This window comes from Eretmochelys imbricata, chromosome 5 (genome assembly GCF_965152235.1).
Source record: "Eretmochelys imbricata isolate rEreImb1 chromosome 5, rEreImb1.hap1, whole genome shotgun sequence".
NCBI classification, from domain to species: domain Eukaryota; kingdom Metazoa; phylum Chordata; order Testudines; family Cheloniidae; genus Eretmochelys; species Eretmochelys imbricata.
The window spans coordinates 130,120,456-130,141,078 of NC_135576.1; the positions used below are offsets into that span (position 1 = coordinate 130,120,456).

General features: G+C 40.5%; 1 protein-coding gene across 6 annotated transcripts in view; it reads left to right on the top strand.

Moving 5' to 3' along the window:
- Positions 1–20,623, top strand: part of HOOK3 (hook microtubule tethering protein 3) — a 145,005-nt gene that overhangs the window by 20,750 nt on the left and 103,632 nt on the right. For 3 of the 6 annotated variants that reach the window (XM_077817915.1, XM_077817914.1, XM_077817916.1), the window contains exons 2-3: positions 5,857–5,942; positions 14,735–14,807. In XM_077817915.1, coding sequence (XP_077674041.1) covers positions 5,857–5,942; positions 14,735–14,807 — 159 coding nt within the window. Of the gene's footprint in view, positions 1–5,856; positions 5,943–8,655; positions 8,723–9,481; positions 9,671–14,734; positions 14,808–20,623 lie in introns of those variants that run through there. The other 3 variants (XM_077817917.1, XM_077817919.1, XM_077817918.1) reach the window with 3 other exon arrangements.

Here is a 20,623-nt window from a genome sequence, read left to right on the forward strand (position 1 = left end):
GTTGTAGTCTCTGTCCATCATGCCCTGTGCGATTTTGGCATATATATTAGCATTTCTCCTTTTTGATCGGAGTTCGGCCTGCACAGATTCTTCTCCCCATACAGATCCAATGTCTCCCTTTCAGTCCATGCTGGAGCTCGTTTACGATTCTGGGGGGATTGCATAGTCACCTGTGCTGCTGAGCTCGCCACGCTGACCAAACAGGAAATGAAATTCAAAATTTCCCGGGGCTTTTCCCGTGTACCTGGCTAGTGCATCGGAGTTGAAAGTGCTGTCCAGAACGGTCACTTTGGCCTCCGGGAGCTATCCCAGAGTGCTCCAGTAATGTCAGTTTGCGTCTGCACTACTCCAAATTCGACCCAGCAAGGTTGATTTTAGTGCTACTCCCCTCGCCAGGGAAGAGTACGGAAGTCGATTTTAAGAGCCCTTTAGGTTGATGGAACAGGGTTGGTTGTGTAGATGCTTTCATTTTAAAATCGACCTAACGCGGCTAAATTTGACCTAACCCTGTAGTGTAGACCAGGGCTAAGAAACATTTGTGGTCTCCCAGCACACTTGACAAGCATCTTGCATACACATTCTCCATACAGTTTAATGTATTCCAAATATCATTTGGATTGGACTTGTGTTCTGCAGGTCTACATATTGGTTCAAGCTGCAGCAATTTAGAGGCAGTATGGAGCCAGTGTAGTAGTAAACTAATTCATATTGTCCTCCCACTCAAGTCCCACAGTGCTCCAGTCAGTACTGAGGCCATTTGTCTGGTCCATTTTCTTCATCCTAGTGCACAGGAGTCTTCTTGGCCAGAAGCCATCTACCTGTATAATAGCACCGCACAAACCATAGAGCTCAGTGCAGACAGCTTGCACTGCAAACAACTTCTTTCACAATTGCAAGTTTCTTTGATTGTGAACATCACAAGTATTACTAGGACAGGAGTGGCCAACCTGTGGCTCCAGAGCCACATGTGGCTCTTCAGAAGTTAATATGCGGCTTCTTGTGTAGTCACCGACTCCAGGGTTGAAGCTACAGGCTCCAACTTTCCAGTGTGCCGGGGGTGTTCACTGCTCAACCCCTGGCTCTGCCACAGGCCCTGCCCCCACTCCTCTCCACTCCTTCCCACCCTCTCCCCTGAGCCTGCCATGCTCTTGCTCTACCCCTTACCCCTCCAGAACCTCCTGCACACCACAAAACAGCTGATTGGGAAGTGCGGATAGGGCATGGGAGATGCTGATCGGTGGACCTGCCGGTGGGTGTGAGGCACTGGGAGCGGGGTGAGGGAGCTGATGGGGGGCTGCTGACGTATTACTCTGGCTCTTTGGCAGTGTTCATTGGTAAATTCTGGTTCCTTCTCAGGCTCAGGTTGGTCACCCCTGTACTAGGATGTCTTAAAGGAGAACCTTTATTGACTGTGTTGCTGCCCGGCTCAGATATTTGGGCCCAAATCTTATAATGAGATGAGGAGAAAATCCAGAAGCAGCTGGCCAGTGATGTTAAATGCTCTTATGTACATACAACTAGTCATCTGAATACTTGGTATAATCTGGGCTTATAAACCACGCTGGGATAAAATCAAAAACCTAAAGTACAGCGTTAAGTCAGTGGACATCAGAAAACTCAAGTCCTGGCATAGAATTTTTCATTTCCACAAGGGTCTGGCGAGGAGTCTGAAGACTCACTCCTCTGCTCAGCCTAAGATGCTCCCAAACATAATGAAAAAGTACTTGGTAGCATGATTATTCAGGGGAGAAGAGAACACCATTGCCAAGTAGGAGGAACGGGGGTCAGGGAGCCTGACCAGGAGTTGCCCAGATCACAAGATCCATTTGTAGGATGGAGGCCCAGATCCTGAGATGACTGAGCTGGTTCAGCATGAGGAAGTGGAATCTGGAGATGAGAAAAGCTTTATCAGGTATGCAGCTTACTATTGTGTACAGTACTGATGGGGACTGATTTTTTTTCAGATTCTGGGGCTGAGAGAAATTTTTCTGGGTTCTTATGAATGCCATCCTTAATATTTGTGAATGGGCAGTTACAGCCTTATGTGAAGATGAAAGTGTCCACTTCACCTTCCCCCTGCTCTGCCAGTCCTCACTCCCTCAACCACTCCCTCCTTCATCCTCTTTGCCATAGTATAAGTAACCGCCCCACAGCAGCCCACTCAAAACCGTTATTCCCCCATAACTGGTCTGTCTTGGCCCCACCCTTCCATCCTCTCACTTGTGGTACCCTTTTCAGCTGCATGGCCTGCCAGTTACGGTAAGAGAGGAAGCGCTTGGCTTGGCACTTACAGCAGCTGGCTGTTCTATACCATATAGCCACATCCAAAATAGCAGGCACGTAATGGGGATTTTTTTTTTAATGTCACATGAAACACCAATGGAAAAATAAAAACAGCTGGACGTGTAACTTACTGTAATAAGTTAATTATTGGATGCTTGCCAAAGCATTTACCTTACATTGTATTGGCTGACCCAAATGGCATTTGGCCATTTCCATACAGCATGCACAACTTGGCTATCTGCAATCACATTAGAGTTTGTCTTTCTAATGAATGCATGAAAATGCCTGTTTATGTAATGCCAGTAAAGCAGTATAAGTACAAGTTTGGAGTGTAATTATGCAACTAACAAGCTGTGTGCTTTGTGTTGTGAAGGGCGATCTCGTAGATCCTTCTATCCCTTATTTTACCCCAGTCTGTAGCTCCTGTACTGGAGAACTGTTTGTTTGGCAACTTCTCCAAAGTTAATATGAAGTTGTTGTTTTTTTTAAATAAGGCATATCAGCAAGGTAGCTAACCAAGCATCACCAGTCATGGAGCTTCTCATTGGATATCACCTACAAAAAACCAAAACCCCTCATTTTCCAAGATCCTACTTTTTTGTAATAAGTAACTTTTTTATACCATTTTGGCATTATGCACTACATATCTCGCTTCCCCTGATCTAAAATAGTCCCACACCTCTCCATAGTTTTAAGTGTTGTGTGAGAATTGGGAACATATGTCCTTAACATTCTGTGTCGGATGGCTCTGGATTAGTTATTGGAATTTAAAAGAGAAGAGAGAGTTTATTTTGTCTCATTTGTTGACATTTCATGGGATGTGTGAGGGATTGCTGTGTGTGTTAATTCAATCATATCTTATTTTCTCTGTCAGGGCTTGCTGTCCAGCTGTGCATATTGTCCAGACTCCATGTTGGTGGCAAAGTTGAAAGGACCAATTCATCAAAGCGCAAGAGAATGTGAACAGAGAATGAGAATGAATTTACCACTTTGAGGAGTGAGAGATGAGGCAGCCCTGAACACGCCTGGAAGGCAGAAACAGCTCTAGCAGGAGGACAGAACTCATGCAAAAATATAGACGGCAGAAATTTACAGGGAGGCAGAGTTTCAGCAGCCATTATTTAATGACTAAAGGCGCAAAAGAAACTGCTTGCAGCTCTGTCCCTACAACTAGTCTGCTCCTGCGCTGCCATGTGCTGCCCACTACCATGCCCTCCCAAAAGCAGAGAATAGAACTTTTTGCATTGGGATCTACCTCTTTGGCTGTCTCCCAGCCATTCTCCAGATGTTCAACTCCTATTTTTGACACAGGGAAAGAAAATTGTTTCTGCAGCTGGACTCCCTTATTAAAACGAAGTTTTGTTTTTGGAAAAAAGGCATTGTTTTTTAATGTTGATGATACTTAATATAAGGTGACACTGTCTCCATTATAACATCAATAAAAAATTAACACAGCATAAATATGCTAGGTTAACATCAATGTTGTGCCATCTAGTCCTTCATTCTTCCCTGTACAAAATAAGGTATTTTCAAGTAGTCCTAAAAAGAAACAAAGCATTAGTCCTTGATGCCCTCTGTTTCAGATCTGTAGCGCTTGCTCACCAGAAGTAGTGTTCTCATCCTTCAGCTGCATCCACATGATTTTCTGGCTGTGAAAAAGTAGAGGGCAGGCTGTCTGAGCCACTCTAGTCCTTACTGGTGACCTCTCCTTTGCTTTCGCTTATGTTATGTAAAATGCAACAAGCAGATATGATCATGGTAGTATTAGTCATGGAACAGTCAACAGACAAATCATAGAATATCAGGGTTGGAAGGGACCCCTGAAGGTCATCTAGTCCAACCCCCTGCTCGAAGCAGGACCAATTCCCAGTTAAATCTACGTCTTGCTTTCAGTATCCCAGAAGCACACTTCACCACCATCCTGCATTGGCTCAGTGTGTAGTGGAATCTTCTACCTTTTGTTTATGTAGTTGGGGAAGTTTTAAGGAGCCAAGGCAGTACTGGATAGATGGGATCACCTGGGAGCACAGTGGGGATGGAAATACCCATAATGTCAACATTGTTCACTGGGAATAGTTTTTTTCACTTTTCCTGTTTTTGAGAAGTCCGGAGTTTGGTGGTGGGGGTTTGTGGTTTGTTTCAAGTCCTGGCATCATGCACTTCTCCAGGCTACTGTATGTCAATGCCCAGGGCTTCCCAGGGAGATACACTTCATCGTCATGGAAACAGTTTCCTTTCTGTTACGTATTTCTCTGCTTGTTGTGCTCAGGCAGAGAATGGGCATGTGGATGCCATTAATGGCTCTGTCAGTTTGGGGAGCCCAGCCATTTAAATTATTTGGTCTCTGGCATGTTAGCAGTCTTGATCACTTGCCCTGTAACACACACAGCATTTATTACAGTGCAAACTCCTAGCACAACAGCATTCACAATGGACTTCCCAACTGGGTTTCCATCTGGACAGTAGAAAACTAGGTTAGTCGACTTCTACAGTGTTATGGCTGCTCACTCTTCTATAGTGAAGGAGAGCTCTCATTGTCTGGTACTGCTGTGTCAGGGGCAAGCTCAGCACAAAGTTCCAGGGAAGTCTCCTTTGATCTTGAAGTTCTTGCAACCTCTTGCACAAATATTGAAGTGTATATTATACTGCACATTCAAAAATGAAACCCTACCCCACCCAGTATGTGTCTCTAGTCACAGCCTGTTGACCAAAATGACTGTCACCCACCCAGCCTACTTCAGATGTATTTCTGTTATGGACTGGAAACCACCACTCACCCCCACATATGGCACTATTGACTGAGCCACATTCTGTTCCCCCAGTTCTAAGTCAGATACCAACACCTTGCATCTTAACCTCTATATTGATACCAGAGACTTCTCTCTGTCTCGATGTTTTTTTTTTTGCCACACCTATCCTAGTAATTGAGCACCTTACAATTAATAGCAAACTAACACTGGCCAATACAAATCTGCTAGTACTAGCACGATTTCACTCTCATCCCACACTAGGGAGGAGTTAATTGTTCAGAGCGCATGCATGTGTATATATAATTATATAACCATGGGAAGTCAGTGGACGGTCTAGGTGATCAGCATTTTTAGTAATCAGGCGTCTTACATATGTGCCTAAATAGGGATTTAGGATGGTGCTTGAGTGACTTAAAAGCATAGGTTCCACTAACCTTCAGTGGGATTTGTGTTCTAAATTATTAGATGCTTTTGCAAATCCCTCCTTTAGGAATGTAACTCTAGTCAGCATGTTTTGAAAATCTTGGTCAGAGCTTATAATAGAACTTTGGTTGCAACCATATCTACGAAGCTGTGTCCATGGCTCTACAACAAGACAAACCTCAGTGTTGTGGTTCACTAAATGAAATCTAGCACTTGCAATGTTTCCCCACTGATAGAATTAAACTTGTGCACCTTTGTGTTTTGTTTTGTTTTTCTCTCTGCCATTTGCTGTTGTTTGGTAGTAACAATACCATTGTGTTGCTTTTGAAAACTCTTCGATGTGTTAGTAAGAAATGGTTAAGGCAGGCTAATAAGAAAATTTCATTTTTCCCCCCTTCAGATCCAGACATTTAATGTTGAAGCACCATGCCAGACTGTGGAGGATTTAACGAATGGGGTTGTGATGGCCCAGGTGCTTCAAAAGATGTAAGAACAAATTGTTTAATGGTTTGTGGGGTTTTTGCATGCAGAATAGATCATTTGTAAATGTACCCAATTATCTGAATGTAAGTAAGTATGTTTTCATATTAAAAATTGACCAGTATCCAGTAAGGACTCAGCTTGTTAAACTTAGTTTGTGTTTTCACCTAAAGCATAACCAACAATTATTTGAAAATGGAGAAAAACATCTGAAAAGTACAGTTATTTTAAGGCACAAGAAGTACCTGGTCAAAGAGTTTGTGTACGAAGTTTCAACTTTATTGAGAAATAAAATGGTTAAAACTTAAGAAGAATACTTTTTACACCGCTGTTAAAAAGTTTGATTTTAATTTGATTAATAATGCAAAATAGCTTATTAGTTGAGGACAATTTATGAAAACTACTAAACACATACTATGTCATAAATTACAATATGTTGTAGTGATAAATCTTGAGCCTGCTATACCTGTCAAAAAGTTTTAATAACTCCCCATATTGCCGTCCTTTTTAGTAGTGTCAGTGCGGAGTTCAGAGATTGAACAGACATGGGTAATTTATTATTATTTCATCTGCTGGAGTGAATCCCTTCAAGTCATGGTTGAGTCAGACCGGCAAGGCAGTGTAAGGAAACTTGATGCTCATGTAATACAAGATTTGCGTTAAACAGAGAAGGTCTATTTCTAATACTGCCAATCTAGCACCATTCAAAGACCATTCAATTCCTAAAAGATTAAGGGGGGAGGGAACCTCTCTGTGCTTGGGATCGTCATGACTTTTTGTAATAGGCCTTTGATGGATCCAAATATGGATTAAGATGCTGTATACACTGATTCAGAATGCATCACTGTAGTTTGTTGATAAATGAGGTTTATTTTCAAAGCTTATTTTCAAGTGTATCATACTTACCTATCCTTTATGGAGAGATTTCTGCTTCTGTTTTGAGACTAGGGATAAGCATCTGATATGGCAGGTACTTGTCCCCCGCTTTACAGCAGCTGAAGAGGGCCTTCCTCTGTGGCTTCTCCTGACAGGGAGCCTGATACCCCCTGGGGTACATTTGCTGGGAATAAATCTGTCCCGAAGATCAACCCATTGGGTGCAATGGGGAGAACTGGTTGGTGGCCTGGCAACTTAGTCCGTGGGCCAGCAGAGCAACCCTATTCTCCTAAAAATGGGGAAGGTGGCTGCTGAGTCTGGCCCTATCCGGCCTCTCTGGCCTTGGGACTTGGTCAATATGGACAATAGGCATGATTCAGTATGACAATTCCTACATTCTTGTAAAGAGTCAAGGGACCAACTTTATTCCTTAATATGGGGAAGGTACAGAACATAATCAAAATAATTGCTGGGCAAAAACAAATAAACAAATCTAAAAGTAGTTTTCTGCACAAATCCTCCAAAAGGAAGATTAGGAAATCAAAAAGAATAAAAATAGGTATTAGTTTTTCATCAGCAGTCCCTTATTCCACAGAGGGAAGGAGTAGCAGTCTGCCTGCAGTACACAGGAGGAAGTGGAAGGAAACTCAGAAGTTGTCTAATATTTTGAGGCAATGCTTAAAATGTTTTGTAAGAGGACTTAATATGGAAGAATATAAATGAGGAACTGAAGAGGATAATCCTGGTTTAAAAATGAAGAAAATATTTACCTCCTCCTTGGAACTTTTAAGAAGGTCCTATGCTGTATAGTTTCATTCTACTCTGGAGGAAATTGTATAATAGAATTTGGGAAATACAAATAAGCCCAACAGAAAAGTAATGCAAAAAAGCAGGTTTCATGGAGATTTTCCAGACATGGCTGTTTTACTGAAGTAACAAATAAAACTCTCAAAGGGCAACATCTTGGCACATATCCCACAGATAAGTTGAAGTCCTCCTACACAGAAACAGAGGCATCAGTTATGAAAGCTACGCTGCCTTGTACATGCTTTGTCAGAAAGGAATCCTGGTATGTTCAAACAATATGTCAACAGTTCTAGCTGCTCCTAAGTGTGATTAAAAACGCTCTACTATTCGAATGTTGTTGTTTAGGGGACATTAAAGAGGATGCAAAAAAGAAAACATGTATAGTATGCCCAATTTTAAACTAGCACCATCATTACTAGTCTATGTATCATGAAAGATGAATGTCAATATTTTAGGCCTAAAAAACAGGAAATCCACAACATAAATCAGGTATTGTAACAACATTAATCTAAAAAGGGACTCTCACCATCTGAAGCAGGAGGGAACATGACAGAATATACTGAGGGAAGGTGAGCACTTGGGATAAGAGATCTTGTTAGTAAATTTTGTAAGAGTTGAGATTCTAACTTAACCGTTCTTGAATCATGTTTCAGAACATTCATGAAGCTGAGACCATATTGTTACATTATATACTTTGGATATTTGTTAATCATAAAGTTATGCACATGCAAGATCATAGTAGTACATTGTATAGTTTGGGTAGCCATTAATCATGAAGTGATGCCTCTGCGTCATACTGTGTATGTCCCATAACTTCATCACTAATCAGCAGTTGATAGGATTATTTTCTGTATCCACCTGTTGGCCAACACATGTGGCTGACTGGTGTGTATAGTTCAAAATGGAGGTCTGTAGGAATTATGTCTTGTATGTATCAAAAATAAAACTCTTGGGTGACATGGGGAGGGAGAGCTCAGTAGTCTTATTGATCATATTTTTAACCTTTTGTTGGGCCTTGTATCTTGTACACTTCCAGGGGCAGAGTCCCAAGAAAATCAACCCTGACTTACTGTTTCCAGCTGCACAGGGGATATTTATTTATGGTGTGTAGTCATCATAGGTGAAATGTGTACAGTATAAAATTTGTATTTCCATAGCAGCATTGAAATGGAATGATGCTTTAGTGATTGTTTTTGTTATCACTTCCCCCCCCCCCCCCCCAGCTTCAGTGAATGCTAGCTTGAATTCACTTTCCCCATGCAACCAGTGATTTGTAATAAAGGTCAACTAAGCAATTTGTAAGTTCAGATGATAACCCCCATACAATAATTTGGGCCCATCTAAATAGACTTTATGGCTGTCAAAGCTCCTGTTAATTGAACTTCATTGCAGAGGCATGCTAGATGGCAAATTTCTAGTTACTGATATACATACATCGGTTTCACAATAATTTTGAATGTCTTACTGCTGAGAAACGCTTCGGAGCAAAAGAGTCTTAATATCAGCTGATTTTGAATTTTTTCAGAGTAGTCATCAGGTATTAAATCATTTGAAAAGAAAATTACAATTGCTTCTTCTTTTGTAGTGTGGTTGCCTCGGTGGATTCTTTTAGGTTCTCAGATATCTATGGCAGTAAACACAGTAGCCAGTGATCACCTATGTCTCAGAAAGCTTGCCCATAAATCTAACACATTATGAGTATCTCTAAGTATTCAGTTGGTAAGGTGATTGGGAACCATTAGGCAAAACCATTTTAGAAAATACAGAGGAAAAACATTGGCTCCCATCAGCTATTTAAAAATATATATATATAATTTGAAACAGCCAGTAAAGTTTTCCTTTTGCTCCTTCAATTCAAACAGGTACCACAGAAAGGACTCTTAGTCCAGAGGCAGGCGGGACTGTTCAAGCAAAGGAGGGGGAGTCCAGGGCTGACTTCTCCAGTCCACCATTCCTTCTAGATCAGCAGCATGACTCCCACTCCTGTCCCAAGACAACCAACTAATTGGGGGAAAACTGTCGCAGGAGTAGAAATGCATGACAGGAGACAGGTGGGTGCTAGAAGTTATTCAGAAGAGTTGTTGGGTAAAGTTAAAACAAAGATTTGAGCACTCCAGCAACATCCTTGAATTCAGTGAAGAGCAAATTCACTTCAGAAGCCAATAGATCACTTACTGCGAATAGGTGCTATAGAGCCAGTACCACAGACGTGATGTCTGGTGCTTACTCTAGTTATCTTCAGTAATCCCCAAGAAGACTTGAAGGGTTGTGAGAGTTTGATGTGAAAATCTCTCAACTAGTGCACCTTATTAGAATGGAGAGCTGAAGTCAATCAGGTGACTTAGACTATTTCATCATATCAGTCCCTTTGAGAAAGGTAAACTGTATTATCCCTGCCTGAATTTTTTGAGGGTTGCTCTACACAACTGCCTCCAGTATAAGGTCCTATATCTGAATGTGTCTTCTGCCCATGTGTGTTCACTATGATCCTAGTAATATCAATATCTTACTTCATGGGGGAAGAAGAGAGAATTATATCCATTTCTAGATGGCATCAAGAGTTTCATCAAGAGAAATCAATCAATTTTGTAAAAGAGCATCAAGAAAGCAGAGTGTTGCTGAAGAAAATATCCACTTAAGGTGCTATTAGACTCCTGACAGGGTGTCAGTTTTCCATGAGTAACCAAAATACAGTCAGCAAGAACACAGCTAATTGGATCAGACAGAGTGTTGGATAGAAACATGAAGATGTTGGGCATGCTAGTTTCCTGCATCACTGTAGTGATCCGGGCCCATCTCCATATGTGGATTAGGCTGGCACGTCTTGTCACTGAAACTCATGATGTTTGAAGTTCTGAACACAATAGTATCTGTTTCCCTGTCAGTTTATGAACCTCTGCTTTGATGGAAGGGACTGACCAAATGTTCATCAGGGCAGATTACAGTAGAACTAGAGAGGCAAAACCAAGTCAATATTTTCTGTATTGGGACAGTGCTCGCTATTCTTGCCACGGTAGCCTTTTCCTGGAGGGAGCTCTAGCCAAACTCATGGTTGGCATTCCATGACAATCAGAGAATCTAGGTTACGTTTTGAATGGAGAGTTTACCAGCCTGCCAGTGACTGGAACCCTCACTGGGAGTGAAGTGTCCTTCCTAGGCAAGTACAAAAGGGAGCTGTGGAAAAAGATTCACTCATTTATGGATTCACTCATTTATGGATTCTCCCTCTAAAATGAAATATGAGACATTTAAGACTAAAATGCATATGCAGAGATGGACAAATATCAGGTGTGGGCATCCTGGTTTTTTTGACCCCTCCCAAGAAGACAGTAAGGGCAGTTGTCTGTTTGGTATTCATACTACACTCATTGCTGAGGAAGGCATAGATGATAGCTACTCTTGACTATCAGAATATTATCCTCCGGACTGAGCAGAACTGAGGTTGACACCAAGTTTTACACCGTTTCACTAGTGATTGGCATATTTGTTTAATAATTTTCATGACTGTCATTCAGCAAGCTCCTCAAAATCATTTCCCTGCTCATGAGCAGTGTCTCATTCTTGTCCGGCTTAAATTTCAAACCAGCTGTCTCAAAGGAGAATGTAAAACTAGGGTGTCAGCATAAGGATGGCACTGCAGCCTGAAGTGATTGAAGATGTCCAGTAAATGGCCTCCCATAGCCATTACATGACTGGGGTGGTAGGAGGAAAATCTTGTGGCAGAACACAGGAGAATACAATAAGACTTCCTTGACAGCAAGGCACAGGTGATCATTCACTGCCCTCTTGATAAGTCACTCATATGAACCAATGCAGCATGGTCAGTAAGTCTGCTGAAAGATATAATAAGATCAACTTGGACACCTGACTTTTGTTCATAGCCGAGATCAACCAAAGATACTAGTGTAGTTTTTTAGGTTTATCCAGCCCTCATGTAACTGGAATCTATATCGTGCTACAGTTGTCCAGCTGATATTTTCTCACTAAATCTCCAGAATGGGGAGATTTGGGACTGAATGGAAAACAGAGTAAAACAGAAGATGGCTTCTTGTGCAAGGTGTTAAACACCACTTACTTTAAAAGAGGCTGGCATGATGCTTTCATGTAGTCATTAATAATCTTTGTCAGTAGTGGAACCAAGCTTTCCTTCCTGGATTTACCTGTTCATGAGAGAGAAGAGTTCATTTCACAGCTAATTGGACAAAGTCTATTTCACACACACAGTGAGATCTGTCAGCAAAACCAGATGAAACTCTACCATATATTTTGCATTTGCTGTTTCATGCTTTTGTACTCTTGTGTCCGTAGTCATGGATCTGAGCTATGTCTCTGAATGGGAGCAGTCTGGAGTCATAAGATTGCCTAGTACTTAAAATCATTCTTCCAGTTATGTGTTTTTAGATGCTGTCAGAGAAAAAGAAATATGCCTTAGCCTTCATCATAGTTTCCGTAGAGGAATGTGTAATATAGCACCTGGAATCTGTTGAGTTGAGACACTTTCACCATTGTGATCTTCTGTCTCCTTTGCCACGTAATCTATCACAGACCATTTGTTAACTCTGAGGACATTGTAGAGAAAGGGGATACCTGGGAGCTAGTGTAGCAGAAGAAAGAGGACAAAAATTTGATTGGTCTAGCCATCAAAGCGCTAATCTAATGGTTGGCCAGCTGTATCTGAGTTTCGAGCTTTATTTGGATCACAAGGCACATTAGTGGATTTGATAGATTTAAAATAAATGGACCATCCCAAAAGATCACAAAGTGGCTAAGACTTAATAACCGATATACTTTTTTCATATAGGATTCACTTCAACACCACTGGATTGAACAAAGCAATAACAGTGCACAGTGGCAGCACAACTTTTTAAGTCCGCAATCTAAGAATACTTTTTCTTCTTGAAACTGCCTGGATGTTTACCCATTTTGGAGACTCACTAGAGAAGTAGATCCTAATAGCCATACTCGTTCAAAAAGTGCCATCAGTTTTCTGGCTACTGGTGGTCAGATTTTGATTTCATTTGTCATAAAAAATGTGGGGCCCCCTATAGCAAAGTGCTCCGTGAAACTATGCTAGGGGGCATTGCTTTAATGCTGATTAAGATGCGGAAATGTCACCTACTAAATCACTAATTTTTTTTATTGTTGTTCCCTTTGTCTCTTCTTCGTTCTGTTTGGCTGTTTGCTTTTTGCTTCATTCTGAGTGAGTGAGAGAGAGAGAGAGAGAGAGAGAGAACATGATTTTGGATACTTGTTTACTGGAACTGACAGTTACATTTAGTTCCTGGCCTCTTTGTAGGTGGGAACATAACTATCAAAATTCTATGTTGGAAAATGTGATTTTTGAATAAACAGTTACCAGTAAGAAACATTCGCTCTTTTTAGCTAGTCTCTGAACCTTGGGGAGAAAGCCCTAGCAGTTGCTCAGGGAAGATGTCTGCCAGAGGGATAGAAAACAGAGGTGAACAAAAAATATAATGGCAGATTATACAAAACAATAGTGTGCCCTTGTTGAGTACTGTTTTCTATCTTGGTTGCTTCACCTCAGGAGCCAAACTTGGAAAAAACTTGAAAGAAGGGTGACTGTAAAAAAAAAAAAAAAAAAAAAAAAATGTTGAAGGTTTGACGGGGCTTACAAGGAAAATGCTTTTAAAATGCTGGGATTTTTATAGGATAGAAGGGAAAACAATTAAGCAGATGCTCAGAGGTAAATATAAACTAAGTGCTCCTTTTCAACTTTTTCCACTGTATGAGAATGGGTTTATTTGGGTTTTTTTGGTTGAAATTGAAGGGATTACATTTTTAAAGAAATATTTAAAGTTAGTATGTGGGAACTCACTGCTCCAGGAATTCATAAGAAGTATGTGTGTTTGGATTTAAAAAGTCTATTAATTGTATCAATAATAACATACAAGTATGCAAGCTAAATATGGTTATTGTAAGATAATTCAGACTTCATGATTCCAGGCATTAGGTGATTGCTTGTGACGATTGGAAAGAAAATTTTCCATTTGCAGAACATGGTACAAATTGGCTAGGTGCTTTGTCCAGTTATGCTGGAAGAAGGACAGGAAATGTTTGATGTGGTTTAATTAGGCCGCAACTTTATTCTTAAATGTCTGGGAGTCCTGACAGATAAAAGTGTACAATGCAGGTTATCATTTTAATATATACATGATGGGCCATCTCGCTTACCCATCCTCATCCCCAGCCAACCCAATTCTGGGACTTTACCATCTCTCCCCCTTGAATGAGGGTGGGGGGGTTATAAAGAGGGAGGGGGTTGGCTCCCTGCCATACCAATCATAGGAGCCCTGAACCATCCCCTCCCCTCCAGTTCTGCTCTTTTAAAGAATACCTCCCTTAAATCGGTTACCAATCCTTTTTATCTGATCGCTGTATCCCTTCCCTACGGAGTACCTACACTTGGACATCTACCCCACGTTTACATAAAGAGTTGCGACATCATAGCCTAACTCCCATTTCATATTCACCCTAACTAAGCTCCTCTAATCCTTGTGTGGGGAAGGTGAAAAAAACCCACTTCACCTTGGCTAATGTGATGAGGGAAAAATTCCATCTGTGCCCCCTGAAAAAGGAGCGAGCAGAGGAATGCCCACAGCAGATCCTGATAAAACCTAGTATTTCACCACTTCTGTGGGTGGGAGGGTGGGTGCTGCTCTGTCTGGTCCAGGTAAAAGAGGGCTTTTCCTGCACCGGCATGGACCTATATAATTGTCCCTCTATTCCAGTCACTGGCAGGGGGTGAGTCAGTATCCGCATGCTGACCTGGTCTGCCACTGCAGCAGAAAGTCACTCGCTGTCTCTTTACCACTCAAAGGGGCACGCACCTTTTACAATAAGCCAGACAATGGCCCCCACGGCTTAGGTGTCATTTTAAGAGTATTACAGTCACCTCAAAAGTACTAGGTAAGTATTGGAGGCATTCGGATAACACTATGATGAGCGTGATATAAATATTTAGATAGACTATATTAATATCTATATGTGTATATGCATTTAAATGAACATCAGTATAGGATTCATCTGGAATCTCTAGCTTGTTAGTACTAGAAGTTGGTGTTTTTAACATATATGCTAATTTTATTTATTTTCAGAGATCCAGCATACTTTGATGAAAACTGGTTAAACAGAATCAAAACAGAAGTAGGAGATAATTGGAGGCTAAAGGTATTTTCTTCATGCTTTGCTTTTCTACAGTCAGTATTTTAGTTCTTAATAAAATATTTTTTCAGTATTAACTTATTCCTAAATTAAAATATTAGCTTACAGTAGAAGATATCAAACTAACTATAGTAAATGTAATTATGGATTTCTCATTATCTAAAGTTGTTGGCTCTTTTAGAGTTTAATTCAATGTCAAAAACCAAGTTAATGATGTAAATCCATTTCAGTAATTGGAGAAAACTTATCAGAAAAATAAACCTTAAAAGAGCTTTGAAAATTTTTTTTAAAGAAAATTTCAACAGGTAGGAAATTTGAATGAAGGTAAAAAATAATTTTTTTTTAATTGCTAAGTATGGAAATGCCCAACCAATTACCCTAAAAATCTTAAGTGCACTTCAGAAAAGACTGTGGAAAAATGACATCTTACTACTCTGCTTCTAAGGTATATTCAGTCATATCTATGATAAAGAGGTAAAATGATGTTACTCTTTACTATAGTGTCCACTCAACTGTGGAAGAGCAAACTATTCTGGTTTGGATTTTGCATAATCATCAGATTTGTTAACTAATTTCTAGTTCCACAATCACTTGTGCAACTCAGTCACCTTGTAATAATATCTTCAATTACACTTTTTTACAAATCCTCAAGTCAATAGAGATTGCACAGGTGTAGTGGAGGGTAGTTTTCGACCTCCACAAACTAGAAAGAACACAGCTAGATGCTGAGATCCCAATGTGGGTTTGAGGAAAAATACCTTCAGTTGTAAATTGAACAAATTTGATCTGAAGATCATTGAGATGTAATCAGATGTGCTACCCTACAATGATAGGTTTCAGAGTAGAAGCCCTGTTAGTCTGTATCCTCAAAAAAAACCAGGAGTACTTGTGGCACCTTAGAGACTAACAAATTTAATCCCATTTCAGGATAGAACCATAGGTGAAAGGTAAACTGCTATCAAAAAGTTGTTTGTGCCTCTTTATTGCTCTTCACCTTTTTCCATAAAAAGGTTGTTTGCTTGTTTTTCCTCCTAGAAATAACAAGCCTCGACTGCTGTTTTTCTTGATTAACTGGAGAACTACTGTCCATAATATCACAATAGGCTGAAAGTTCAACTGCAGCTTTTGCAGATCCCTGTTGAAATTGGGGGAAGGGAACTTTCTCGTACCAGTTTGTCAGGAGTTTGAATTTGACATGAAGGGGAGTGTTCCCCCAAAAAAGTTTAAAGCAGCCCTATTAAACTCTTCCCCTCCTAAATGAAGAGAGGGAAAGCAGCTGAGGTTTGTCCGTTGATGTCAGAATCTTAGTAGTTTTTCAATCCTCCACTTTATAAATAAGAATGTGAAGAGCTAATACTTTTCATGCAAGGAGTGTACTAGAGGAAACAAACAAAAAAACCCCAACAACAATGCAACCTTTGAGACCTTCGTAAAAATAATAAAGGGCACAAACAAAATATTTAACTCTTCCTTTTGTAGCCTCGCCACTTGCAGGGATCCTTGATATAAGGAGTATGCATATCTGACAAGTAACACAGTTACAGTTTGTCTTCAGCTCTCTATATATTGGTCATTTAAAACGTGGTGAGTGGGGACATCTTCAGTATGTATACTTAGATGGCTTACCTCCAGATTTAAGATGTCAGTAGCATGTATCTGTGAACATCTTTAATAGTAAAAACAACAAGGAGTCCTTGTGGCACCTTAGAGACTAACAAACTTATTTGGGCATAAGCTTTCGTGGGCTATAACCCATTTCATCAGATGCATGGAGTAAAAAATACACTAGGCAGGTACAAATATACAGCACATGAAAAGATGAGAGTTGCCTTACCAAGTAGGGGGTCAGTGCTAACGAGGCCAATTCAATCAGGGTGGATGTGGCCCATTTCCAACAGTTGACAAGAAGGTGTGAGTATCAACCAAGTCTTTATTGGGGCCTAATTTGATGGTGTCAAGTTTGGAAATTAATTCCAGTTCTGCAGTTTCTCATTGAAGTCTGTTTTTGAAGTTTTTTTGTTGAAGCATTTTGTACACTATCCCACAAGGCTCTGTTATAGTGAATAGAAGAATATTCTGACTGTGTCAGGCACAAGGTAGAGCTTTGTTCCCTGTCTCCAATGTTGCATGGTGTAGTAGTCAAACACTTACACTAGAAGTACAAATCAGTGAAGGTATCCAAGTCTGGGGAATAGATGATGAGGTAGAATACTATGCAGCTGATCTTGTTTTCCTGATGCACCCCCCACGCTGATGACATCCTACTCCAGGTGCCATTGTCATTGAGGAATTTAGTAAATTACATGGTTATAAATTGAACCTTAAATCAGAGTTTTGATTGTACATTGGAGCTGTGCAAGAATGCATGGCTCAGTGCTACGTTAGCACACACTTAGATTAAGTATTTGATCATCATAATCTCTTTGATTTGGTCTGAAATCCAAATATTGAATTATTAGCCTTCTCACTTAATCAGTTTTAAAGTGATTTGAATCACTGGGCAAATTTACCAATAACTATGAAGGACAGAGTTGTCCTATTAAAAATGTAGTGTCCTTTTACTATACCAGTGGCAAACTTATCTGTATGATTGAATACTAAAGATTATTCTCAAATTCTGAAGGAACATAAATTGCGTAGGCAGGTCTTAATATTCCCAGTTGCAGAGCATACTTTTGGCTTCAGAGACAGAGAAAAAGGGTAGGAAAAGACCATCGGGGACACATTATAGCACTGGGTACAGGCAGAGCTGTATATACTAGAATTCATTCAACTAGGTAATGCACTGTATCTTAAAATGGACCAAATTTTTTTATTATGTTAAATGCCACTATGTATGTCATTATACTTCTATGTAATAGAATTAAGGAAAGATGCCACATTTCATGTGCAAAATTTTGGATAACCACAGTCATTGGTAATCCATCTTTTCTATTGGTAATGAACACCTAGCTTATCAATTTTGGTTTACGAAATAGGTTTTTGGTTTTTTTTTTTAAAAACCTCTAAAAATGAAAAGATAATTATCTCTTGCCTTGCTTAGTGCAAGAGAAATCCACTTTGCATAATTATATTTTAGATTGCATGCAGAACAGAGATTTTCTATTAAAAACACATTTTGGAAACAGAATGCCAATCATTGTAACTGGAAAACAGCACAAAAAAATATTTCATTCTGTTACCAAGGCCTTGCAGTTGTGAACTTCCCTAAACCACAAACTTCACTATTTCAGTGTTCACAAGATATAGGAATACCATTATCTGAGGAGGACTGGTCAGTTTGAAAAGCAGTTGATAACATTACTGTGCATAATGACTTGAGACAGACGCAAATGTCCATAGGTGTTTTATTTCATCACATTTTATTTATGTCTGTGCAGAATATTATTGAATGTGTGGGGGATGGGAACAAAAACTTGGATAATGTCCTCTTTTTCTTATTCACTATGGTAGTTTTCAGAAATTCATAAATTTTGGGGAAAAGTTGAGCAATAAGTTCCCAGTTATCTCCTGTTTGATCCCAAGCTTTTTGTCCTAGATATTTGCCTGGGCAATCAGACTGCAGCATTTGTTTAAAAATGTCATTTATTTCCATTAGTACTAGCAGACTGTGTGTTCAAATATTGGGTAACATTGTCCAACCTTATAATGATAGTTTCTGTTAGACTTTCTACCCCTAGAACAGAACATTGGATGTCTTGTGGAAAGGGAGGACATTTTCAAAGATGAATGGCTCTCAGTTTGAAACAGTTTAGGCAAAATGGAATAATCTATTAAATTATGATATAGACTGCTTAGGACTATAACCAAATCTGGACTCTTGAAAACTATTTTTTTGATTCTTGTTCTAGTGTAGTTTTATACCACTTTGTGATACTTTGATTATTTAATTCTCTGTTTGTGCAGCAGCACTAATAAAGTTTGGTTTTAAAAAATGATGACTGCTGGACCTGAGTTAGGTGTGTCCAATCCCACCAGCACTCTGTCTTACATTAAATAAATTGGATCTGTCTTCCAAGCCCTAAGATCACATTGACACTGAGTTTTGTTCCACTGCCCCAGCTGGGTGGGATGTAACAAGCATAGAACTGGGTACCATCACCATTCATTATAGTCCTTTCCATGGTCTACTATCATCCTACATAAGAGAGTCCTCTGGGAGAGGAGCAGTTGCTAACAAATTACCCTTTCAGTTCTCTCAGACAGATAGGAACAGAACCTCCTGCTAGGATCGGCAGGTAAGACTGCAGAATCTCATGGTCATCCACATGAAAGGCTGTGAATTGGTCTGAAAGAGCCTGCACAGACACTTATCTTCATGGCAAGAAGGCGATCAGTGATTAACACAATTAGCTTAGTTTCCACTAAGCCCCAGCTTCTGAACCAGTGCTGCTTCTTTGAGTGATGGTCCCTATTGTGTATTCCACACATGCCAGGCATTTGGTTCCAGAAGTGTTTCCAAAGTGTGCCAACTTAGCTACTTTGTCACTAGGTTTAGTGACTTTTTGGTTTCCTTAGTGAGGAAATAATTGTCAGCGTGACCAGTGACAAATCTAGTGACTTTCACTGCTGGTTACAGTGACATTCAGAGAAATAAATCACTAATATGTATCACCAAATCATTCACAAACAGCTCAATAGTGTTAATAAAATCATTTCCATTCTCTTCTTATGACATTCTGTTGCACACCAAGTTAATGTTGTTATGTCTCAGTTGTTGTGACAATACTGCTATATAGGTCAGTATGCTGGAGTATGCGGAAGATTGATAAATGAAAGATACTGACTGCAGAAATGAACTGGCTGCGGGGAATACTGAGAATTTCAAGACTGCAGAAAATAATAAATGAAGTGATAAGAAAACAGGGCAAGAAGTAACTCTGTTACAGAAGATTCAAGAAAGACTGCAGTGGTTCGGACATGTGCCCAAGATGCATGTAGGGAGGATACCGTACATGGCAATTCCTTTCAGAGTGTAAGGGTACGTCTACACTACGGAATAAGGTCGAATTTATAGAAGTCGGTTTTTTAGAAATCTGTTTTATATATTCGAGTGTGTGTGTCCCCACAGAAAATGCTCTAAGTGCATTAAGTGCATTAACTCGGCGGAGTGCTTCCACAGTACCGAGGCTAGAGTCGACTTCTGGAGCATTGCACTGTGGATAGCTATCCCACAGTTCCCGCAGTCTCCGCTGCCCATTGGAATTCTGGGTTGAGATCCCAATGCCTGATGGGGCTAAAACATTGTCGCGGGTGGTTCTGGGTACATTTCGTCAGGCCCCCGTTCCCTCCCTCTCTCCATGAAAGCAAGGGCAGACAATCGTTTCGTGCCTTTTTTCCTGAGTTACATGTGCAGACGCCATACCACGGCAAGCATGGAGCCCGCTCAGGTAACCGTGACCCTATGTCTTCTGGGTGCTGGCAGACGCGGTACGGCTTTGCTACACAGTAGCAGCAACCCCTTGCCTTGTTGCAGCAGACGGTACAATACGACCGGTAGCCGTCATCGTCATGTCCGAGGTGCTCCAGGCCACGTCGGCTGGGAGCGCCTGGGCAGACATGGGCGCAGGGACTAAATTTGGAGTGACTTGACCAGGTCATTCTCTTTAGTCCTGCAGTCAGTCCTATTGAACCGTCTTATGGTGAGCAGGCAGGAGATACGGATTGCTAGCAGTCGAACTGTACCATCTTCTGCCGGGCAGGCAAGAGATGAGGATGGCTAGCAGTCGTACTGTACCATCTTCTGCCGAGCAGTCATGAGATGTGGATGGCATGCAGTCCTTCTGCACCGTCTGTTGCCAGCCAAAGATGTAAAAGATAGA